Consider the following 25,978-nt stretch of genomic DNA (forward strand, 5'->3'; position numbering starts at 1 on the left):
TTAGTGAGCTTCAGTTTTTATTGATTGGATATAGAAATCATGTAAAAAACTTAGAAATGATTGCTATACTTATGCTCAGTTAGCCTTGCATCTGAGCAGTTTGTCTCCAGAGACCATGGTCTTAACCATGACACTACACCACACCCTTCCTTATAAAACTGTGTTTTATAGACTGAAATTCATGGGCCAATATATGACATTTTGTATTTTGTTAAAATGTAAATTTTAAACCAAGTTAAATGAAACCCTGTGGAGAACATATAGACTTCCTCTTAGGATATATACCCATAAATGTAGGATTAACTTTAATTTGTATATAGAATGGAAATAATAGTTTTGGCACAGATTTCTTTTTTCCTTATTAAAAAAAAAAAAAGAGGGTGAGAAATGAAACAATGATACTGAGGAAAGAGCATTGTGTTCCTTTGGGCTATCCACACAGAAATCTTAGAAGTAGCTATAAATTAAGTCATCATTTAACTACACCAGTACTGGCTCTTATTTGGCAGGGCAGGAGAGGGGAGTGGGGTAGGGACAGATTCATAGTCTGACAACAGCTATGGATTCTTGTTCCAGAAAAATGAATATCCTTCAAAAATTCTGCAAAATAATTTTATACTGTCTGTGAACTCTAAGTTAAGGACTGTGTGCTCTAAGAAATCTTAAATCTCTTGGACAATTTCTAAGTACCTGAAGTTTGAGGGTTTCTGAATTAGGTTCTCTTAACATATAGCGTAATATATATTTAGAAAATTTAAGTGATCTGTTTCATTTCTAAAAACTGCATTACAAGTATTTAGTATTTAGTTACACTAATTTTCACAATAACTCTCATATGGAAAAAGACATGAGCATAATCAGCTTCCCCGTCTATTCTAATAATGTTCTAAATATTTAGGAATATACTTTTTAAAGAAAATGAAATCCATGGGTCCATGGATATGTAGTATCCATGCATAAAACAGATAGTAAAATTCATATTGGGCTCAGTAGGAAATGGTTATACTATAGACAGAATTTATGTGTGCTCAACCAATTAACTGATAATATACAAGTTACAATGAAATAACTTATTCAAGACAAATCCATCAATAGGCAGATGCACCAAACCATCCCAAAGACATTTGTAATTTTTCCTTCTTTTTGTGCGTGAGCACAAGTGAAACAAATATGCTTTAAATATTTTAAAAGTGACACAAATGAATTATTTCTCAAATTCTTTAAATTGTGTCTACATATGGAAAATGGATGGATTCTTCCTATATCAATCTTAGAAATATCTTTAAGAGAATGATACTTCTTTGAAAAGTGTGGTTTTAGTTTCATGTTTCCATATCTCTTACCTCCTGATCTTTTTCCGCTTTTCTTTCTAGAGCCTCAAATTCATCCAAATCATTCTTTTCTTTTAATTTCAATTCCATTTCTTCATTTTCTCGTCTCAGTTGTTCATAGTCCAATATCAGATTATCATAGTTGGCACGAAGTGAATTCAGCTCACTTTCTAAGTTTTCCTATTGGCAACAAAACCAGATTTTCAAGACAGACAGAATTCAAATCATATATTCTTTGTTTCTTTTAGATTACTCAAATAATTTAACCTTATATCATGTAGCAACTTAGCTCATTCTCTTCTTCAATATCTTTCTTTTTTATTTTACTTTATTTATTCTCAAGTTAGTTAGCATACAGTGTAGTCTTGGCTTCAGGAGTAGATTCCTCTTCAATATCTAATGGTCTAGTTTGATCCCAGGTAAAATAAAGGGTGTGAATTTTGGTAAACTAGCTAATTTAGAAGAGCAGGCAATTTTGAAAGGAGTATGAAAAAAACATCTTATAAACAATGCTCTGCCAATATTTAACTGGAAAAGTTGTCGGGAGGAGGAATTTGGGGAGGTAGGGTGTATACTGGGAAGTCCATTTGACCACAGTTTGTTTTTTTTAAATTTTTTTAACATTTATTTATTTTTGAGAGACAGAGTGATACAGAGCATGAGTGCGCGAGGGTCAGAGAGAGAGGGAGACACAGGATCCAAAGCAGGCTCCAGGCTTTGAGCTATCAGCACAGAGCCGATGCGGGGCTCGAACTCACAGACAAGATCATGACCTGAGCAGAAGTCGGCTGCTTAACCGACTGAGCCACCCAGGTGCCCCATTTGACCACAGTTTTTTAAGCTCCTTAGTAATAAAGCTGATAATTTAATTCTCTACCTATCTGATGCCTGTTTTATTTCTCAGACAGGTCTGAATTTAGGAAGGGAAACAGAAATATTCTTTATTGACCTCTAGTGCCATGTTTTACCGTACTCAAAAGAGGCCTGTTCCTGTTTTGTATACTATTATGAGAAAGAGATAAACTGTAAGTTATAGAAACAAAAATAAACACCAGGAATTTTTCAACAATAACACACTTCTAGAGGATGTTTCAGGGACATAAAAGCACTTTACCTCTAATACTCACCTAATTATAACTAATATGATGGTTAACTAATGGTAATAATTCCCAAGCATCACGGCAATTTCACTCTAAAACTAAAATGAAATTTCCTTAACAAATACATTTATAAGACTATACTGTATTTCTTTGGACATTAGTAGCCTAGAAAGTAAACATGGACTCTCTACCCACTGAAGTATTTACTATAGTATTCCTTGTTTACAGTTTTGACAAGGTCATATATAATATATTTACTTTTATTTTTCAGTCTTATTTGGCAATATTACCCCCTACCCCTGATGTGTCATTTTTCTACTATATGCTTGAGAATTTTGACACTTTAAAAATCAGCCTTTTTACCCTTAGGGGTCTAAGTAAAAACAAAAACCAAAAACAACAACAACAAACAAACAAAAAATCACGAATACCAAGATCTGCTGGTAAAGAACCAGAAGCAAAGGTCACCTAATACGATACACCTGCATTATGAAATTTTTCGCCTCCTCCGCGTGCCAGTTAGCAACTAGCAGTGTTGCAAGTAATTAGAACCAAAACTGTTACCGAAATTAAGTCAGAGCTTATAATGTGCAGCAACAATAGTGAACACCAATAAAAATGAATTTTAAAAAGAGAGTATGTCTATGAAGTACACTTAAATTACCTGACTTAGTAGCTTTGTTGCTGGATTCCACTCTACCTCTGTTAATGGATCAAGAGTGTTACTGAAAATATCAGATTCTGAAGAGATAGCTATAATAAGGAGAAAAAGCAATTTATCCATAAATGTGTTAATAAAATTTCTCAAAAGTCAAAGACTAGAAGAAAATCTGATCAGAGGTAATAATAAGATCCAATTAGGTAACATGTGCTCACAATATGAATGCCAAGAATATATTAACAACAGATATGATCATTTATAGTATTGTATGAATTAAGATCCCTGGTTGGAATTAGTAATATAATATAGATCCTTAATAAAATATAGTTACCTACATTATAGGGACAAAATCTGAATTTAAGATTTGATCATTGTAAGTAGGTTTTAAAATGCCCTTTAAAAATACTGATAATGTTGGAGACGTTATTTTGAAACATGTCTGTGTAATGTCCCCCTTCCAAGATTAAACAAAGTTTAAGGCAGATGTTATATGGATACTAATTTAATTGGATAATGATTAGAACAAAAACCAAACAATAAAATCATGTCTCATGTGTTTCAACGACAGTGCATTATTTTTTTTTTTTTAAATGTTTTTTTTTTTTAACGTTTATTTATTTTTGAGACAGAGAGAGACAGAGCATGAACGGGGGAGGAGCAGAGAGAGAGGGAGACATAGAATCGGAAGCAGGCTCCAGGCTCTGAGCCATCAGCCCAGAGCCCGACGCGGGGCTCGAACTCACGAACCGTGAGATCGTGACCTGAGCTGAAGTCGGACGCTCAACCGACTGAGCCACCCAGGCGCCCCACCAGTGCATTATTCTTAAGAGTCTTGAAAAAAATAGAGAATGTTCATTGTCTTAAAATTACTAATTTTTTATCATTATCTCCATCTGTAATCATACCTAAAATTCATACATTTTATTAAATGTGTTTACCACATTAACTGAATTATAAAGAAGTCTTTCTTTACAGGGATAATTTTTTGTTTTGATTTTGAGTTTTTGATTTTTTTTTTTTTTTTTTTACTTTAGAGAGAGGGAGTGCAAGTTGGGGAGAGGACAGAGGGAGTGAGATAGAGAATCCTAAGCAAGCTCCATGCTGATTGTGGAGCCTGACATGGGACTCGATCTCACAACCCTGGGATCATGACCTGGGCCGAAATCAAGTCAACCAACTGAGTCACCCAGGTGCCCCTACAAGGATGTCTTTATAATTAAAAGCAGCTGAAAAAGTACTCACATTCATCAATTTCTCCTATCATAGTTACAGCTGCCTTATGTGTTTTTGTTATATTTGCTGACATATTAAATTCATTTAAATAATTTGAGTCCTTCATTTTGTTAATTTTGCCAAGACACCAAGTGACTCTTCGTTTTCTTTTAGCCTAAGGAGAAAGAAATAAAAATTACCTCACACAGATCTGGGCTCAAACATCATAAAACAAGGGAATTAGTTTTCATTTTTGGAAAGCACTAACTTGGTAGAATTCTTATTAAGCCTATGTAATATCATACTGGGCTTAGGACATCCTGTGAGAACACAAACTTTTAAAATCAGTGTTTAACCCATAAAAAATTTTGATGAAACAAATGTCATGTTTTACTTGAAGGTTTATTTACAAACTTTTCTGGGACTTAATTGAAAGGACTTGGCAGACTCACAACCCTTTAAGTAAGTAATCCAGTGTTCTCTAGAAAGGAAGTTGCTGTTGCCACACCATAGCTACCAAAAGCACGTCTGAGTCTCCAGCTTTAACCGACAAGGGACAGACAGTCCATTTGAATTTCCTGCAGTGAATGAATCTCACACACGTGGCCTTCACAATGCCAGTTCTCTTCCAATTCAGAAAAGCTAATGCCTCCACCAGCACTCCTGACCTCATTGTTCCTTTCTCCCTTGAGACCTTGCTCCCTGGGTTATCTGTTCATGTCATCTTTACCAGTTCCCTCCTATTCGCCTGATAAATGCTCAAGCCTCTTTGTTTACTTTTATTTTATTTTAATATCTTTTTTTTTGAGAGAGAGAGAATGAGATTCTTAAGCAGGCTCCACACTTAGCAGGGAGTCTGACCCAGGGCTCGATCCCACTACTCTGTGATCACGACCTGAGTCAAAATCAAGAATCGAACACTCAACCGACTGAGCCATCCATGTGCCCTATTTGCTTTTGATTTTTTTTAAAACAAACTCTTCAGTCCTTACTTCTCTCTATCTACCATTGTACTCTTCCTCATCATCCATCTACTCCTTCCAGGAATACCTCTGTCTCCCAGCTAGCTGTCCTCACCTCTCACTCTGCTTTGCTGGTTTCTCCTCCTCTGCTTGTGTTTTTCCATATTTCACAGTTACCATTTTTCTGTGGTCCCTCTGCTAGGTCCAAGTATTGTCTTATTTGATCCTCTCTACAATCCTATTACTAGGATTTATAGATCCTTTTTATAGATCTATAAATGATCCTTTCTTCTGAAGCCAGTCCTCTCTACTGTGTTCATGATCCAATCCCTTGGGGCCATCTTAACCCTCTGTAAAGTGGCTTTCACTCCTACCACATAACTCAAACTGTTTTGTAAATGAGCTTCTTATATCCAAATCCAAAAAGTTTTTGTCTAAATTTATCCTTTATTTATTTTTTAGTTATTTTAATGTTTATTTATTTTTGAGAGTGAGAGAGAGCATGAGCAAGGGAGGAGCAGAGAGAGAGACAGAGAGAGAGAGAGAGAGAGACAGAGAGAGAGAGAGAGACAGAGAGAGAGAGAGAGACAGAATCCAAAGCAGGCTCCAGGCTCTGAGATGTCAGCACAGTGAGCAATGTGGGGCTCGAACTCATGAACTGCGAGACCATGACCTGAGCTGAAGTCGGACTCCTAACCGACTAAGCCACCCAGGCACCCCATGTCTATATTTATCTTAATTAAGTTCTTAGCAGAATGTGACATTGCTAATCACTACCTCTCTGAAATGTTTTCTTCTCTTAGAGACCACATTCACCAGGTTTACTTAACTCTACAGCTAATCCTGGGCTCCCTTTGGGATTCTTTTGCCTTTATTGAAAAGTTGTCCTTGGGGTCTTTGGCTCTCTATTCTTTTCATTTTCAACATGCTCCCAGAATAAGACTATCCGTTCCCATGACTTTACTTTGGATCTGCAGTATCTAATGGCCACATTGGTATCTCCACCTCACAAATTTCACTTGAATTTCATATATTCGGATTTTCAACTGCGTGACACCTTAAACTGGAGATGGCCCAAATAAAACACTGAGCAGCTGCACTAAGCTTCATCCAGTGTTCTTTAACAACGAATACTGCTACCAGTTACCCAGCAAGCCTAGCAATGTTTGCAAATTATTCCGGATGCCTCCCTATCCCTGTCCCTGACATCTAAACAATCATAGAGTCCTGTTGAGTCTACCTTTCACACAGCTCTCCAATTTATCCACATCTTTGGCATCTCCAGAGTCACAGTCCTTGTACAGTCCCAACCAATCTGATGCACACAAGCAGACACACCTTTCTAAAATACAGTTCTGTGTCACATACAAGGCTTTTCCTTGTCCTTAGCATAACGCAATGTTCAAATCCTTCACTATGGTTTAAAATTCCCTTGCCACCAAAACATTCTAAGCCCAAGAAATATATTATGTTGTTTTCACAACTCCGAGCTTTTGTACATGTAGATCTCTTCCTAAAATATTCTCCCTTATACCTTCCATTGGACTATTTTCTTCTCGTCAGTCTGTCAACAAATAGCTCTTCGAATGTCTTCTTTATACGAACTGTGGTGACTTGAGCATGATGTCTATTAATAATTACCTTAATTAAGAGCATACATATATTGAGGATTTGCCCTGTAGAAAGTGTAGTGTTAGGCACAGTCTATGTATTATTTAACTTAATTCTCACAGCATTCCTATGAGGTGGAGATCTAGATATCTCACAAATAAGAAAATGCAACAAAATGTATTTAAGAAATTGCCCAAGGTAAAGAGTTAGGAACTGACAGCATCAGGATTCAAATCCAGGCAGTCAAGCTCCAGAGGCCATCCTTTTAACCATGATACCAATATAGCCAAAACATACTTACTTGACCAAAAAAAAACCCTAACTCTACCAAAAACAAAAAGTACACATACTGGAAACCAGAATTTTGATCACTATGTTGATTTGTATTCTAGATCAATTATCCTGAGATTGATATTCTTTTTCTTTAAAGAGAAAATATTCCCATATACCCTAGACACCTGTGGTTCCCAATCACTTGATCAACTTCATCAGAATTTCTTAAGAAGCATATTGAATATAGATTCCTTGTCAATATTCCAGACTTCTTGTGCATTTTTTTTTTTTTAATTTTACAGAGAGAGCAAGCGTGATGGGGGAAGAGGGGCAGAGGAAGAAAGAGAGAAAATCATAATCATTCATACTCAGTATGGAGCCTGACATGGGGCTCAATCCCATGACCTTGGGATCATGACCTAGGCTGAAATCAAGAGTTGGATGATCAACTGAGCCACCCAGGTGCCCCTATTCTAGATTTCTCAAATTAGGATCTCTACATGTAGGATCAGAGATCAGTATTTTTAATGAACCTTTTAGGTTTTGCTGACACATAGGCAAACACACAAAATGTTCTGGGTTTCCTGAATACACTGTAACAAAGGATAAGAAATGCATAACTATATTATAAACCTATAGGAATACCCATCCTAGTCTCTATATACTAAGTCTGAGTTGTCATTCCTTTAAATTTTACCTTTAATTCCTGTTGTGATGTGAGGGAAGAAGAAGTCACCAGCATCCGTGTTAAGTTCTGAATTTTCTCAATCTGTACTTTTTGAAGCAAATCTTTTTCTTCCAAAAGTTGGGCCAATTGGTCTTTTTCCATTGCCTGGGCTCGAGTCTCTAAAGAAACCTATAGAGTATAATATTAAGTTATATTAATAATAAACATAGCTAGATTTTCAAGGCTTGAAAGTAGCTTGAAAGAACAGAATATTAAATTTGTATTTGAACTATGAGAATTTACATTTTACCGAAATAAAATATATCTTACCTATAGAATACTAATACTCAGTTGCCACAAAGAGTAATTTTTCTAACTTATAATAAAGTAAAATAAACATTTCTTCCCATGTGACTATTCTATGCCATATAGATTATAACAAGGCTGTTAAAGCAATCCTATTAATTGCCTAAAAATTAGGCAGAGAAGTTATAACAGCAGAGACTTGAATACCTACAGCAAGGGAACAGATGTTCTCATAAGACTTCCATTTGATATTTTAGCTCATTATTAAAAAGATAACTAAAATATAAAATTTTTACAAAATATGGGACCACAATGGTTAAAATAAACAAGTTACAATGACAAATGATTATGCTATCTTATTAGATTGTTATCTTACAGTCAGAAGAAGAATTCAAGATAATGTGAACATACAAAAGACACTTTTAAGTAATTATACATGGTCTCTCTTTTTTTAACCTAACTCCCTATGCATTCGTGACAATTTAGAAAGACTATCTCTACTTGGCCCATCTGAACATCTCAAATTTTGCTTTTTGGAAATGAAAAACAATCTAAAATAATTTCAAGAAATCAAATTTTTCAGTTTATATTAAATTGAAAAATTTTTATGAGTTGATTTCTTCTTACTTGAAAGCTGTTTTAAATTTAGCTTGTAAAAGGTATAAAGAACTTAACAAACTCAATACCCAAAAACCAAATAATCCAGTGAAGAAATGGGCAAAAATCATGAACAGACACTTTTCCAAAGAAGACATTCAGATGGCTAAGAGACACATGAAAAGATGCTCAACATCACTCATCATCAAGGAAATACAAATCAAAACTACAATCAGAGATCACCTCACACCTGTCAGAATGGCTAAAATTAACTCAGGAAACAACAGATGTTGGTGAGGATGTAGAGAAAGGGGATGCACTGCTGATGGGAATGCAAACTAGTGTAGCCATTACGGAAAATAATATGGAGGTTCCTCAAAAAATTAAAAATACAGCTACACTACGGCCCAGCAGTTGCACTACTAGGAATTTATTCAAAGGATACAAGTGTGCTATTTCGAACGGGCACATGCACCCCAATGTTTACAGCAGCATATACGTCTTTTTCTTAAATTTAAGAAACAAAACAGATGAACATAAGGGAGGGAAGGGAAAGTAAGATAAAAACAGAGATGAAGGCAAGCCATAAGAGACTCTTAAATACAGAGAACAAACTGAGGGTTTATGGAGTGGTTGTGGGAGGGGGCTACTGGGTAATGGGCATTAAGGAGGGCTCTTGTTGAGCACTGTGTGATATATGTAAGTGATGAATCACTACATTCTACTCCTGAAACCATTATTACACTATATGTTAACTAACTTGGATTCAACTAAAATTAAAAATCCAAAAAGAAAGAGTCTCCTGTAAAAAAAAATAAAGTTGAATCATGTTTGTATAAAAAAACAAAACAAAACAAAACAAAAAACCCCCACACTGTGAAAGTCACTGTTCAGAAAATGAAGAAACAAGCCATAGACTGGGAGACAATATTTGCAAAACACATATTTGGTAAGAGATTAGTATCCAAAAAACACTAAGAACTTTTAAACCCAACAATAAGAAAATAATGCAATTTAAAAATGGGCAACAGATGTGAACAGACATCTCACCATAGATGACACATAGATGGTAAATAAACACATGAAAAGACAATGTCATAGGTCACTAGGGAATTGCAAATTAAAACAACAACGAGATACCCACTACACACCTATTAGAATGGCTAACATCCAAAACACTGATAATACCAGATGCTGAACAATGTGGAGCAACAGGAACTCTTATTTATTGTTGGTGGGAATGCATCCACTTTGGAAGACAGTTTGGCAGTTTCTTATTTGTAAAAAAAAATTTTAACGTTTATTTATTTTTAAGAGAGAGGGAGGGAAGAAGGGAGGGAAGGAAGGAGGGAGGGAGGGAGGGAGAGAGAGAGAGAGAGAGAGAGAATGTGAGTGGGGGAGGGGCAGAGAGAGAGAGAGACAGACAGAATCTGAAGCAGGCTCTAGGCTCTGAGCTGTCAGCACAGAGCCAGACGTGGGGCTGGAACTAGAGAGTGGTGAGATCGTGACCTGAGTCGAAGTCGAATGCTTAACCGACTGAGCCACCCAGGCGCCCCCAGTTTCTTATAAAACTAAACACACTTATCATTTTATACTCACTAGGATGGCTATTATATAAAAAAAGTAAAATAAATAACAAATATTGGTGAAAGTGTGGAGAAATTTGAAACCTCATGCAATGTGTTGGTTGTGCAAAATGGTACAGCTTTGTGGAAAAGTATGATTGTTCCTCAAAATGTTAAACATAGAATTACCATCTGACGCAGCAATTCTATGACTAGGTATGTGTGCAAAAGAACTGACAAGAGGTACTGAAATAGATACTTGTACACCAGTGTTCACAGCAGCATTATTTATAATAGCCAAAAGGTAGAATCAACACACTTGTCCATGAACAGGTGAATGGATGAACAAAATGTGTTATATACAGACAATGGATAAAAAAAGACTGAAGTTCTAATACACAGTATGACTTGGATTAACTTTGAAAGCCTTTTGCTAAGTGAAATAAGCTAGACACAAAAGGGCAAATACTGCATGATTCCACTTCCAAGAGGTATCTAGAATAGGTAAATTCATAGTGACATAAATGAGAGTAGAGGTTACCAGGGGCTGGAGGGACGGGGGAGAAATAGGAAGTAATTATTTAATGGGTACAGAGTTTCTGTTTGGGACAATGAAGAAGTTTGGGTAATAGTGGCAGTGATTATATCAGTACACTGTTAATGTACCTAATACCACTGAATTTTACACTTAAAAAATGGTAAAATTTTATGTTTCTATTTTAGCACCATAAAACTTATGACACAGCACCCCCCCCCCCCCCCCCAAAAAAAAAATTAGGTTGTAGACCTCAGCTATTGAGGAGTTAAGAATCTCTGGGTATTTGGGCCGCTCTTAGTTCTAAATCTGCCCCTATTCTTTTTTTTTCTTTTAATTTTTATTTATTTCTTTTGAGAGAGAGAGTACAGGAGCAGGGGAGGGACAGAGAGAGGGAGAGAGAGAGAATCCCAAGCAGGCTCTGTGCTGCCAGCATGGAGCCCGACACAGGGCTCGATTCCATGAATTGTGAGATTATGACCTGAGCTGAAATCAAGAGTTGGACGCTCAACCGACTGAGCCACCCAGGCGCCCCTAAATCTGTCGGTTCACACATACCTCCTCTAACTGTTTTTTAAGATCCATTATTTCTTTTCTGTATCTTTTCAGGAGAGCTTCATCACTTGATACCTCATTAACATAAGGAGTATTCTTCATATATTTGGCAGTGCTGGCAAACTGGGAAAAATACAAGAGTGTTAAGTGTTCAACATCAAAAAAATTAATTAATAATATTTAGGTTTCTTGTAATTACGTTTTATAAAGAAAGATCAATCCTCTTCCCAGGTGGCTTAATACTTTTGAACACAGAGAGTATTCTCTATCCTTGTAACTTACCCTGGCTGCTAGTCTTCAGAAGAGTCAGGGAAACATCTTGAAGACATATGCCAACAGATAACCTACAAATACTGGCTTACTAGAATCCCACCCACCTCTCAAAGTCAAGAGCAAATGCTCCCTCTACTCTGAAGCATTGCTTCCAGTGGAAAGTACCTCTCCTTCCTCTGAACTCTATTCCATTTATTAACAGTTAATTAATCCAAGCCAATCACGTTGGAAGACAGGTCTTATCTTCCTTATAGTACTTTAAGATTTTTTTTTTTAATGTTTACTTATTTTGGAAAGAGAGGGAGACAGAGCACGAGCAAGGGAGGCGCAGAGAGACATGGAGACACAGAATCCAAAGCAGGCTCCAGGCTCTGAGCTGTCAGCACAGAGTCCGATGCATGGCTCGAACTCACGAGCTGTGAGATTATGACCTGAGCCAAAGTCAGACACAACTGGCTGAGCCACCCAGGTGCCCCTTCCCTATATGACTATAAATTGTGAAGTCAGGGACTGTACTTTCTATCTTTGTTTCTTTCATAGTACCTTGAGCCAGTGCTCAATAGCTATTTAAAACAATGTTTCTTAGAGTGTATCAGAAGTAACTTTAAGTGGGTCCATGAAGGTGACCATTAAATAACACTGAACCCTTGACTGAGATGGCTATTCTATTGACATTTCTCATTTTTCCTTTTTTTTTTTAACAGAAAATGTAAGCCTTAGGCTCAGAGCAAAGGCAATCAACAATGAACTAGTAGGAATTTAAGAGTTATTTTATTATAAACACACATACAGATATGTGTTTTTTGGGGGTACCTATTTGTTGAAAGTGATACTAGTTTTTCATTCATGGGATTGAGATAAAGTTTCCTTCTACAATAAATAAAGTAGAAAAAGTGACTTTCTTAAAGAGAAATGTATCAGTATAATAGTGTTGGATACAGCAAAACTGTGACGGTGGGATATGAATAATTGAAATTTGAGAAAATTAAGGAATACTATTTAGTAGACAGTATACCAATTTTATCATAATAGATATAGTGTGTCATTAAAAAAAAAAAAAAACCCTAATGTTAGTGGGTAATTTTTTCTTCTTAAAGATGATTCTCCACTCCCACACTCCCCCCCGCCCCACCCCGGCCTGAATATTGAAATAAAAATCAAATTTACCTGTAGAGTAGTAAGGGTTTCATCAAAAGACACGGGAGTAATTGTGCAGATAATACGTGTTTTTGCATTTCCTCCCAAAGAATTCTGGAGAATTCGTGTTAATTTACTGTCTCGGTAATTTATGAAACCACTTAGTGAGAAAGGAGTTTGGGGGAAAAAAAAAAAAAACAGTAAGAATTTTTATTTAACAAAAGTGGTTGGTTTTTAATGCAGAACCTTAAATTAGCTACAATTTAAAAATTAATTCTTTATAGGTTACATAAGGCAGGTCAAAACTACTCAGTAAAAAATATTTAAAATAGAAAGCAAATTTAGGAAGTTGTAGTCATATATTTAAGAAGCTAAGCATGCTCACAGAATCGCAAAAGCTTTTGAACATATTGAAGAAATCAGTACGTTGGAGTGTCACTGAATTATTAAAATTCTCAACCTAATGAAAAATGTAAGCATTAATAGGTAAATGTACAATGGAATAAACTTACCCAACTTGTCCATCGCTAAGTTTCTTGATCACTTGTCCCAAAATAAATAAACTGCGATTTATATTACAGCCTTCCTTGAGTCGCACACCTGCATTTATTAAGCAAACATAAAAATGAAAACTAACCTCTGTATTAGATGATTAACTCATTTATCAATAAATTATAAGAGAAACTAGAAATTAAAGGGTTAGATGATAAAGTCTGTGCTTTGGATTAGATCTGAGTCCACCTTTAATACCACTGGTTGAGCTCTTTCCCTGTTCCTCCTACCTAGTAAGTGAATCAGAAAGGTCATCACCTCAGAGAAAGAGCAAAAAGAAAATGATGGCTAAGAAAAAAAAATCAGAGGGAAGTAAAGTTCATTTCCCCCAAGAGCCTAATTCCTCAGTTCAAATCTATTTTTTCCAAACCTCCAAATATAGGCAACTATAGACTTACAACCAAATTAATTCCTATTAGGTGCACAACAAAGTTCTTACTTTTAAACTAATATGCTCTCATGAGTCATATACCCCCCCAAAAAAGTACACTGAAAAAGCTCTTTCTTTCTCCTATGCTCCATTCAACCAGTTCCTGTCCCCCTACCAGAAAATCACTTTTCTTAGTTGACTCTTGTAGAGATTTTTAGAAATTCAAGTTCATATATGTTTACTTCTTTTTTACACAAAGAGTAGCACGCTATATATGCTAATTTGCACTTTGTTTTTTTTTCACTTGGCAATATATCATATCAGTAAACACTGGTGTTTTTATCCTTTTATAGCATAAAATTCCATTATATGGACGTATCGAAATTTATTTCCTCAGCACCCTGTTGAGGGTCATGTACGTTTTCAATATACCACATATATAAAAGGTACTACAACAAATAGTTTTGAACAGCTGTTATTTTACAGATGCATTTTTCAGCTATTGCTGTAACAAGCCAGCTAAAACAACAAGCATTTATTTCTTGTTTACAGATTGGAGGATCCACTGGTTTGGTGAATAGAGACCATGCTCAGAGGAGTGTCTCTGTGTCAGGCTGTAGGAAATAAACATAGAAAGGTTTGACATCTTCGTGATCTTGAAACTTCCTATCTAAGTATGCTTTTCCATTTGTTTAAGTATTTGATTACATCCTTTAGGTCTGTTTTAAAGTTTTCTTTATTTTGGCCTTGTGTAATTTGCGTTGAGTTTTTTTCCTAGATATTAGATCTTTTAAGTCATTATTGTAAATGGAGTCTTTTTGTACACTAAATATTCTAACTGGTTGTTGTTTGTATTAGGAGTTATTAATATCGTATATTAATTTTGTACCTGACTACCTTCCTGAATTTCCTTACTAATTATGAAAATTTAGATGGTTTTCACGGTACTTTCAGCTTTGTAGCTATACAATCCTACCAACTGCATAGTTTTAGCTTTTTAATTGATGCTATAGTAGCCCCAAATAGATAATTTGCTAGATATGGAAGCTGCTTTTTACATTAAAGAGTCTTGTCACAAACTTACTATCTTGATTAGTTTCTAAAATGCAAGGTAGCACTTCTTTATTCTGTAAAAGAACAAGATAACACTTAGGCCAAAACATTTACGAGTTTCCATTACCTTCAGCGCCTGTTTGAGCAGCTCTTTCACTGCCTGCAAGATCAACCAAATTCTGTAAGATAGATGAAAATGAAACTTTAGGAAGGGTAACTTGAAATAAAATCCCAATGACTGAAGGAACAATTTTAACACATGGTTTATCAGCATACCCCATCCGTATGCTGGTCTCTCGCTCCACCGGTTAGGGCCTTCCCATTTTTGGGTCAAACTGATGTGCATACTTTGTTCCGGCCTTATAATATAGCCTCCATAATGTTGTCAGAATAGTTTCTCTATTTACTACACAAAGTTCAAAACCTTACCATGGTGAATATAATTCTTTACAATCTGGCACTTGTGTTCCTCCAGCTTTAAATCCACACATTACTCACTCTGAATTCTAGCTGACCTACTCACTATGCCCTAAATGCTTCATGTACTTCTATGCTTCCAAGAGCTATCTTTTGCCATTCCCATTGTTTAGTTAGTTCTAATTTTCTAGACTGTCCCTATTCTTTACTCAGGACCAAAGACAACTGTTACCTTCTTAGGGAAACTTTGCCATCTTTATCCTTCCTCTCCCACACCTTGATCTGCTCTTTCAATTGTGTACCCAAGGGTCTTCAAAGATACAACTTACTCTTCAGCACTTACTGTGTTGAGCTAGTCATTTGTGTTTCTGCCTACACTGTAGCATCTTTAAAAGCATGGGCCTCTCCTTCATTTCACAAATATTGTTGACAACAAGTGACTGCCTGTCATGCTCCAGGCAGTTTGTTAGGTACTAGGGATATGGCAGTGAATCAGACATGTAAGTTCTCTGCTCTCATTGAGCTTTTATTCTACATGGGGCAGGCTGGGGAGAGGAGAAAGTTGGTGAGAAGCAAGAAAAAGATAAGAAATGCATCATGGCAGATAATTTTTTGTTGTTTTATTTATTTATTTTGAGAGAGAGCGAGAGAGGGACAGAGAGAGGATCCCAAGCAGGCTCTGTGCTGTCAGTACAGAGCCCGAAGTAGGGCTTGAACCCACGAACTGTGAGATTATGACCTGAGTTGAGATCAAGAGTTGGATGCTCAAGGGACTGAGCCACCCAGGTGCCTCATTAGAGATAATTTAAATAGAGTGCTGGAAGGGGAAAGAGGAAGGTACAGAATAGGTTCTTTGGACTTGATGGCAGGGAAGTCCTCCCATTAAGCTAGAATCTGGAAAGACAAAGAAGAGGGGCCCAGCCATGCAAAGCCTAAGGGAGCCATACTCCAGATAGAAAGAACAGCTAGTATACCCAGTCACAAAGCAGAAATGAGTTTGGTGTGTTCAAAAAATAGGAAGGACAACAGAGTTGGTGAAGTGGAGTTGGGACAAGACTGGGTCAGAGAAGTGGGTAGGGGTCAGATGGAATGGGGCATGGTAAGCAAGAGCAAGAACTGTGGATTTTCTAAATGTGATGGGAAACGGTTTAAGCAAGACAGTGACAGACATTTTGGCAGAGAAGGGTGAAAAGGGTGGGTGGGGAAGGACTGGAGAGAGGCAAGAGTGGCAGCAGGGAGCCCATTAGGCTCCTGTAGGAATCTGAGCAAGAGGTGAATGGCGGCTTGGACTAGTAAGGTAGCATGGGAAACAGTAAGTGATGGAAGGATGTGTTCCTTATTCTTCTAATCTCAGAGCCTGGTACTATGCTCAGAACATGATGCAGTCTCAGCAAATATTCTCAATGCATTAAAACAAAGTCAGAGACTTTCACGGATGGGCAGTAATTATGCACTCCTGCTTTAATTATGTCCTATCTCAGACACTACTTTCTCTAAAATACTCAGTCTAACCTTTCTGGTGTAGCATCTATTACAGAAGACCTAGATAAATAATAAAGGGGCAAAGTAGTGATGAAGGCAGCATGAATTGAGGAATAAAAATGGGAACAAATATCGGTGTTCAAAGACACCAAGAGGCACCAATCTATCTGAGAGAGGGCTCACGTGGAGTAGAGGGAAATCAAATTAGGTTGGTTGAGAGTGGCCAGAATTTGCCAAAGGATGCAACATAACAAAAGCAGTACTTAGTAACATTAGAAATCTGCCAGCAGACCACAGAAAGGAAGACCAGAGTCATAGAGGCCAGGTCAGGAGATGAGGACCTAAATGAATGTGATGCCCGTGGGAATGTTGAATAAGAAATGCTGATGAATGGACACAAAAAGGGGAAGGCTGAAAAAGATGAGTCGGAACTGATTCGGGTCTAATCTAGGTGACTAGGATAATGTTGGTACTACTGGAAAAAAGGAATATTCACTATGATAGAAAGAAATTAATTTTGTTTTAGACACACTGAAGTTTGAAGTAACAGTGAGACACATAATTATAATCATCTTTATAAAGACATGAATTAGAGCTCAGAGACTCTAGATAAAATACTTGACTGTCATCAACACAGAAACGATAACAGAATGTCTGAGGGCAGATGCAGGAAGCAAGAAAGGTGACAGCAGAACACTCCTATGTTTTAGACAGTAGAAAGAATTTAGACAGGAGAAAGAATTCCCACAAAGGGAACAGAGAAGAAGCAGAGCCAAAAGGACCTGGATATTATGAACCAGAAAGATCAGAAGACGCTAAAAAAACAAAACAGAACAAAACAAAACAGAGCCAGAAAATGATCTTTTGAGGAAGACTTCTTTCCAAGAAGATACTTACAATAAGTAGAAAGGCTGAAGGGTTGGACCAGATGGTATCTATATATATTTTTTAACATTTTATTTATTTTTGAGACAGTGAGATACAGAGCATGAACAGGGGAGGGTCAGAGAGAGGGAGACACAGAATCTGAGACAGGCTCCAGGCTCTGAACTGTCAGCACAAAGCCTGACACGGGGCTCGAACTCACGGACTGAGAGATCATGACCTGAGCTGAAAGTCGGCCACTTAACCGACTGAGCCACCCAGGCACCCCAGATGGTATCTATATTCCCTAGATGATAGAGTGTCAAATTATACAAAAAAGTCATCAAATTGATTACTGAACATGTCAAGAGTATTAAAGAAATTATTAAAGGTTAAAATTGTAGTGAAATATCACAGATTGGGTTTAGAAAACAAAACAGAAGTTAGGTTTTGTGTTTTGTTGTTAAATTAAAGCAAAACCATCTACCAGAATAAATTTTATATTGGTACGGTAAAATAACTGAGGTGAATAAGAATTAGAATTTATTAAGACTCTGATTTTTCAAATCTGTAAGTGAATAGAGATTTTTTATTTTTTTTTCCCTGAAGTTTTCAAGAATAATCTTAAATCATATCCTATATGAAGCTAAGAAATTTAGACCCTGAAGACAGAAATAAAGCAATATTGGCAAGGAACAGGAAGCAAGCACAAAAAAAAGAGAACTTCTTCAGTGCAACAAGAAGGAAATGGTGGCTTACTTATGTAGAAAAAAGAAATGTTTACATCATGCTTATATTCACTATTCAGCAAACAAGTACTCAACATAAACTACGTATACTGTGTTGGGGCTATCAAGATGAATAAATGTCTTTCTTCCCTTCAAGGGATTTACAGTCGTAAACACAATGTTTATAATATAAAACACTTTCTGGGGCGCCTGGGTGGCTCAGTCAGTTAAGCGGCCGACTTCGGCTCAGGTCATGATCTCTCAGTCTGTGAGTTCGAGCCCCGCGTCGGGCTCTGTGCTGACAGCTCGGAGCCTGGAGCCTGTTTCAGATTCTGTGTCTCCCTCTCTCTCTGACCCTCCCCCGTTCATGCTCTGTCTCAAAAATAAATAAACGTTTAAAAAATAAAAAAATAAAAAAAAAAAACCATTTCCTTATTTTATTTAAGAATGAACTTGAATAATGTGATTTACTTTTTAACTATCCCAGTTAGGTTTTTGTTGATCTCACGAGTCTCAATTCTTTTGGCTGAGACAAAACAACAGCAACAACAATACCAAATCGCCCCCACCCCCGTTGCAAGAATATACTCTTAAATGTGTACGGAAAAACTCTTCCCCAAGAACTCTGGTTAGGAAAAGTGCTTTGCTCTAAATTTTAGGAGACAACAGCAATAACATAACAGGAAGAAAGGCCCTCTGAATTCGTCCGATGTTTCAGCTTGTAATCTTATGTTTATAGATGAGACTAAACTACCAATTTATAGATGTTTTTGCCTGTTTAGTTCAGTTAACAGTTCTTATAAAACCAAACATCCAGCAGCCAAACTAAATTATGGTTTGGCCCATGTGGTACGGTATCATGGTCCATCAATACTCACCAAATGGGACACCTTGACGGATCCGTCACAATTGGAAGGTTCCCCTTTCTCTCTACTTTCCAAAATCTAGACAGAAAAGACAACTTGTAAAAAATCAGTGCATTTCTAATTGGAAAGGCCAAACAGAGAGTTACCTACCATCCTAAAAATGGTATGAGAACGACTGCTTCTTTGATTCATTTTCGTAATTCCATAATGTCTGTTCTCTGTAAAACGGGAGTCATGTTTCAGGTGTGTATATTAAAATCAAAGAAAAATACTGACTTCTTTTAGAGTGAAAAGTGTGATTTAAAGCCTATTCAACTGAATAGTTTTTACAAGTGTTTTGGAAAAATACAGTATAAAGTCTTACTCTCTCCTTTTGTGATCCACTTCAAAGCCATTTCTGATGTATAAACAACTTCCTCTGTGAGATCAGCCACATATACATTCCTCTGAAACAAGGTTAAGAATAGAGAAGTCACTAAAAAGTTGCATCTCACAAGAAGGTGTGAGCTAGTATAGAATTCACATGCAGAAGTTACAAATGGAAAATGGATGAAAATAACAAGTAAACTATGATATGTACAATTTATTTCTGTACCAAATTCTAACCTGATACTTCCATTTTGCTCTTTTTTAGGGGGCACTTACACCAAAATATCACGGCTGTCAGTGTTTAAAAACAATACATGTTGCTCATATGCTATCTCTATAAACACTTAAGAAACAAAAAAATAAACCATACAAATAGGAGACAGTTTAAAAAATACAGAAACTAAAGGTAAATGTTCAAGAACATGAATCCCAATAAGCAAGACTATTTTTAGAACCACACTAACTCTGTTACTCACGTTGAAGTCTTCCCGAATTATTAAAGGCTTCATTTTTTGAGTGTCACAGAGTAAGTCTGTAATGGTTTCATTGTATATCTCCATGTAAGACACGCGTAAGAGAAATTCTCTGTCAGGAAACTAGCAGAAAAAAATATGTAAAACATCAGAGGTCATCCATTTATGAAAACCTAATACTGAATACTTATGTGCTAATATTAAATATTAAAACATTCTGAGAAATTATCTTTGTAAAGCAAACAACAAACAAAACCTCATGTCGTTTCATATCCACAATAAACACAAAAATATAAAAATATGTTTCAGTAATAATGAAAAGTATAGTATCAAAGAATTAGAAGAGGAGAGTGCCTGGTCCAACTCTCTGAACTCAAAATAAAACCTACCAATGGATGTTCAAATAAGAACATTAAAAATTATTAAAATAGTAATGAAAAAACAAACCTAAAACCAGCTCTTAATTAACTAAGTTGCTTATTCTGGCCTTCTGCTTTCCTTGTCTTTTTTCTACATCTACTTTTCTGTTTTGTTTTTTTTTTTTTTATTAAAAAATTTTTTCTTTAACGTCTATTTATTTTTGAGAGAAAGCATGAGCAGGGGAGGGGCAGAGAGTGAGAGGAAGACAGAATATGAAGCAGGCTCCAGGCTCTGAGCTGTCAGCACATAGCCAGATGCAGGGGTAGAACCCACCAACCATGAGATCATGACCTGAGGCAAACTTGGACGCTTAACTGACTGAGCCACCCAGGCACCCCTCTCTGTTCCTTTATAAGCACTGGTAGCAGGGAGCCTGGGTGGCTCAGTCGGTGGGCATCTGACTCTTGATTTTGGCTCACAGTTCATGAGATCGAGCCCCTTGTCAGGCTCTGTCCTAACAGTGTGGAGCCTGCTTGGGATTCTCTCTCTTTCTTTGCTCCTACCCTCACTTGCGCACATTCATTCCCTGTCTCAAAATAAATAAATAAACATTAAAAAAAAAAATCACTGGTAGTTAAACAAAGACAACGAGGAGCTAACCATTCTGGTAAGATTTTCCTGTTTCTCAACACCCACTTTTTGGTGTGATTATTACTGTTTCAGGATTCAAGGAAAAGAATGAAAGAACTTTAAGCTCTACATAGTAAGTTTGTGGGGAAAAAAATGAATCTGTTATGCCTTCTTTACCCATGGCTAATTAAGAGATAACTGTAAATCTACTTCCTTTCATCACTATAAGAAAATATATTAAGGTTTTCATCCTATTATTACTACTTTTCCCTTTATGTACCAGAAATTTACCTAAGTTATTTACCTTTTTAATTTTTTGGAAAATGTCATGAATTGCCCTGGGTATTACTCCCAAATAATCCTCTGAACCCATCATGGTATATGTTTTTCCTGAAGCAGTCTGCCCATAGGCAAATATGGTACCTGTAAAAACAAAACACACACACACATGCAAAGATTAAAAATGAATCTGTAAGATGTGAAACTATCAATACTTGAACAAAGAACCAATACCAAAATATTTCTACAATGAATACAAACCATTGTAGCCTTGTATGGCAGAATCTATGATTGGTACTGCTATTTCTTCATACACATTTTTAGTAGTTTCATTACTATGAAAGACGCGATCTAAAAAGAAAAAAACAGATACACAGAAGTTAAATCAAACAAACCACACAGAACCTCACACAGAAAAAATACAAGTCAGACTTCTCAGCTATTCTATGTGCTTTTGAGAGTCAGCAGGGCACAGTGGCTGAATACAGGGTTATCGAATCAGACTCTGCAAATCTGGTTCCACCATTTATAAGCTGCGTGACTTCGGGCAAGGCGGTTGATGCCTTTGTGCCTCAATTACCCAATCTGTAAAATGGATATGAATTCTCTTCCTCATAGAATTATTGTGAACCTATAGTCAATACTTAGGAAATATGAACTATTACTACTGAGAAATTTTAAGGTTTATAACATATTTAGCAAGAAGACCTAGCTCAAACTAAAATAAGAAATGCACACATATGGAAGAAGAGACCTAACAAAGCTGAAATGTTACAAGGAATGACCAGTTGGCTGGCTGCTAAAGGAGGCTGGGTTTAGAGTACATTTGTACTGATGAATTCACTAGTCTAGGATGTGGTTCTCTGCTAATTTTGTTAGCATAATTAGCACATTAAAAATGGACTACTCTTTCAATGGTAGCCTCATATTAAAAAGCTCACAAGAAATGCATTTCTAAATCAGGAGGGAAATGCATCCACGTGCAATGAGAAATTCAGTGATCACATGGTTTGCATCACGACAACACATTTGCCCTGTTGGCAGAGCTCTATGGAAAATCAAAGTGCCATCTGAAGGCTGCTTAGGGGTTATGATATCAGAGCAAGGACAGATGGCAGGATAATTCAAATCTTAATGCCATTTGCTTTAGATAAGTGGATAAGTCCAAATCCACGATGGGCATACATGGCTACAGAGAACCCATAGATCATGAGTCTGAATGCTTGTGCATCCCTCTCTCTTGGTTTTATAATCTCCGGCATTTATTGTACTACCTTTTTAAAAATTATGTGAATACTCTAAAACAAGTCCTTTACCAGAAATTGTTTTCTCTTCTTTACATCTTTGCTCCAAAACCTTTTATGATGGCTTTCTAGCTTAATGCTAGTTCAACATCCTAACCATTCTTACTCCCAGAGTTGTTGAGAGGGCCTCAGTGTTGCTCTGAGGTGCCTAAATGACAGCATGCTAGTGAGTCTGACTCTTCCATTTGCTAGCTGTGGGACTCTAGGCTTATTTCAGTTACTCTGAAATGGAAAGGCACCTACTGTATAGTACCTACCACATAAGCTTGTTATGAGGATTAAATGAGTTAATAAATATGACATGCTCAAAACTGTATCTGGCACAGTGTCAGCAGTAGACCCATATTAAATCAATATACAAATCAGCTGAGTCAACGTTCAGGGCCTCCATGACCCTCTGCCCCAGTGTTGGTGGTACCATTTTAGAAACCTAGACTAGTTATGTCCCACTATAAATCTCACAAAGCTTATGCTGTCACAAATGTAATTACTTGTTTAAAGTCTCTCTCTCATCATATGAGAAGTTCCACAAAAGCAGGGGTAGGTCTTTGCTGTATTTTAGCAGACAAAGAAGGAATATCTTCACTACTTATTCTTTAAAGAATTTTCTTAAAAATAATTGTGGAAAGTATATACTAAAATCAACGATCTTAAAGATGACTTGATATCAAGCAACATATTTTAGGCTTATGGGGTTTTAGGCCACAAATACACTAATGAATAAGAGGAAAAAATGTTAGTTTCAACCTTAAGGCACTATGACTATAACTGCATTTTTAAAAATATAATTTATTGTCAAATTGCCTAACATATAGTGTGCTCTTGGTTTTGGGGTAGATTCCCGTGGTTCACTGCTTACATACAACACCCAGTGCTCATCCCAACAAGTGCCCTCCTCAATGCCCATCACCCATTTTCCCTTCCCCCATCAACCCCAGTTTGTTCTCTGTATTTAAGAGTCTCTTATGGTTTGCCTCCCTCCTTCTCTGTAACTATTTTTTTCAGCTTCTGTTCCCCCATGGTCTTCTGTTAAGTTTCTCAGGTTCCACACATAACTGCATTTTAAATAACAATTTATTATCTTATTTATCATTCATGATAGATGAACAATTTTTGAGTTTTTACTAACGCAGTTTACACAAGGCCTCGTCTGATCTTTAATGACAAATCCAGTATTATGGATAAGCCTTTTGTAGTCCTAATAGGAAAAGGATAATATATTAACTTTTGATGCTATTATAAGCTTACCAAAATTGAAGGATTTACTGCCATCAACTTGATAAATAGCATTATTGTCAGTTTTCCAGTAAATTTGGGTATCTCCTCCAAGAGCTTCTTCTCTGAAAGAATAAAAACACTGCATTTTAGTAAAACTGGTCATGGAATTCATGTCATATGACAGATAATTTAAAAGATTCTGTCTTCTGAAAAATATTTTATTTTAGTTAATAAATAAATTTATTTATTTTTAAATGTTTATTTTTGAGAGGGAGAGACAAGAGTGTAAGCAGGGGACGGGTGGAGAGAGAAGGAGACAGAATCCCAAGCAGGCTCCAGGCTCTGAGCTGTCACAAAGCTTGACGTGAGCCCCAAACTCACCAACTGTAAGATCATGACCTGATCTGGAGTCCGACGCTTATCTGACTGAGCCACCCAGGTGCCTCTTCTGAAGAATATTTTAAAAGATAGTATTGGGGAACCTGGGTGGCTCAGTCAGTTAAGTGTCGGACTCTTGGTTTCGGCTCAGGCCATGATCTCATGTTTTGTGAGTTTGAGCCCCATGTTAGGCTCTGGGCTGTTGATATGGAGCCTGCCTGGGATTCTTTCTCTTTCCCTCTGTCTCTGCTCCTCCTGCTCTCTCTCTCTTTTTCAAAATAAGTAAACTTAAAAAAAAAATAGTAGTATTGACTTATACTATATATGAGAAACATGGAAAATCTGCCTTTGAGGGGCCAAGACTTTTAAGTGGGCCAAGACTTTTAACTCCTGCCTTCTCATGGGAGTTTCCTGGTGAAGTTCTTCATTTCTACCCTCCTACCTAGTACTGGTTGCTGAAAAGATACATTCAAAATGCAACTCTGATTATGTCACTCTTGCTCACAACTTTTAAAAAACATCTGAAATTCTTAACATGGCATACTAGATCTGGAACATGTTTATTTCTCTCTTCAACGTCATCTTGCTCTAAGTTCCTATACATGCCTAACTGCATATCAGTTCTGACTGCATATCAGTCCCTTTCAAAAATAAGAGATTAAATATTTTGATTGTAACATAATGGTCTTCTAATGCACTAAGTAATGAGATATTTAAAAATAGTAAATTCCTCATTTATTAACACCTAGTGATATTTAACAAATATTTCTCAAACACAAAATATGTTAGTATTCTGGAGTGAGGGCCACAGATCAGAGAGAAGCAAAGACTTCATTTCCCCCCCTTCTTTTTTTCTCTGTAGCATGACTCCTGTAACATTATGTCAACTTAACATTCTGTATTTTTTACTTTATTTTCTGTCTGCCCACTAGAATGTAGATCCACAGGGGCAAGGATGGTAGTGTCTGTGTAGTAGAGTACACTGTACTAAAAAAAAAAAAAAAAATCAGTATTGATAAATATCAGCCATTCAACGTTCTGAATGTTGAATTCAGTCATTGACTGAAGTCTTGAGTGCCTTTGAATACAATGCAACAAGACAGACTAGTCCTTGCTCTCAAGAAGTACACAGTAATAAGGGAGAGGCAGTTAAGTGCAAAATGACAGATGAGTACAAATAAAAACCTTTCCGATACGACTTCCTTTAAGGAGTGGGGTGGGGTGGGGTGGGGTGGGGAAGAGCATACGGGGAGAGGCAGTGCAGGGCTGGCGTTGAGGTCTTTAACGTTGGCGAGCCTGAGTTAACATCTAAAAGACTCCTACAGCTGGAAATTGTCTTATAGATCTTCCGATCCTTCCTCTTGGTCACTACCAGATAAGGACACCGTGGCACAAAGCGGGTAAGAGGCCGAGATACCAGGCAGCAGGAAGGAGCAGCGAGGACTCACTCTGGGGCTCAGGCCCGCGCCAGAGGCCGCAGCTGGGACCCGGTCTCGGTCTGGCCCACCTACCTGCTGTTGAGCGGCCGGACCCGCACACACACCGCGACAGCCCCTTCCTCCGCCATCCTGCCAGGCTAGATCCCAGGGAACTGGCAAAGTTGTTCAGCGTCCCTTCTTCTGAGAGCACCGGCCGCCCCGCCTTTGAGTTTAAAATTTCCCAAACTCCGCGTCTGATTGAGCCGCGGCCTCGTGACGTCATGGGTTGTTCCACTGCGCTCGGCGCGGGGGGCGCGAGGCCGGCGGCGCGTCCACGGGTAAAAGGTGGAGGGGGGAATAAAGGATCTGGAAGAGAGTAGGGTAGGGAGTCACAGAGAGGAGATGCAGGAAGCAGGCGGCGAGCGTCTGTTT

General features: G+C 37.2%; 1 protein-coding gene across 5 annotated transcripts in view; it reads right to left on the reverse strand.

Annotated features, from left to right (window-relative positions):
- CENPE (centromere protein E) overlaps positions 1 to 25,762 on the reverse strand; it is a 79,573-nt gene extending 53,811 nt beyond the window's left edge. For all 5 annotated transcript variants that reach the window (XM_060654519.3, XM_060654521.2, XM_060654520.2 and 2 more), the window contains exons 1-16: positions 25,640 to 25,762; positions 23,781 to 23,872; positions 21,490 to 21,579; positions 21,254 to 21,372; positions 19,963 to 20,082; positions 19,482 to 19,563; positions 19,268 to 19,335; positions 19,130 to 19,195; positions 14,888 to 14,939; positions 13,298 to 13,385; positions 12,816 to 12,945; positions 11,379 to 11,498; positions 7,848 to 8,006; positions 4,335 to 4,479; positions 3,096 to 3,184; positions 1,344 to 1,511 (exon numbers count right to left, since the gene is read on the reverse strand). In XM_060654519.3, the coding sequence (XP_060510502.2) occupies positions 1,344 to 1,511; positions 3,096 to 3,184; positions 4,335 to 4,479; positions 7,848 to 8,006; positions 11,379 to 11,498; positions 12,816 to 12,945; positions 13,298 to 13,385; positions 14,888 to 14,939; positions 19,130 to 19,195; positions 19,268 to 19,335; positions 19,482 to 19,563; positions 19,963 to 20,082; positions 21,254 to 21,372; positions 21,490 to 21,579; positions 23,781 to 23,872; positions 25,640 to 25,695 (1,644 nt within the window). In that variant the 5' untranslated portion in view covers positions 25,696 to 25,762. The remainder of the gene's footprint in view (positions 1 to 1,343; positions 1,512 to 3,095; positions 3,185 to 4,334; positions 4,480 to 7,847; positions 8,007 to 11,378; positions 11,499 to 12,815; positions 12,946 to 13,297; positions 13,386 to 14,887; positions 14,940 to 19,129; positions 19,196 to 19,267; positions 19,336 to 19,481; positions 19,564 to 19,962; positions 20,083 to 21,253; positions 21,373 to 21,489; positions 21,580 to 23,780; positions 23,873 to 25,639) is intronic.
- Positions 25,763 to 25,978: the final 216 nt, after the last annotated feature.

The sequence above is a fragment of the Panthera onca genome, chromosome B1 (assembly GCF_046562875.1).
Source record: "Panthera onca isolate mPanOnc1 chromosome B1, mPanOnc1 haplotype 2, whole genome shotgun sequence".
In the NCBI taxonomy this organism is placed as follows: domain Eukaryota; kingdom Metazoa; phylum Chordata; class Mammalia; order Carnivora; family Felidae; genus Panthera; species Panthera onca.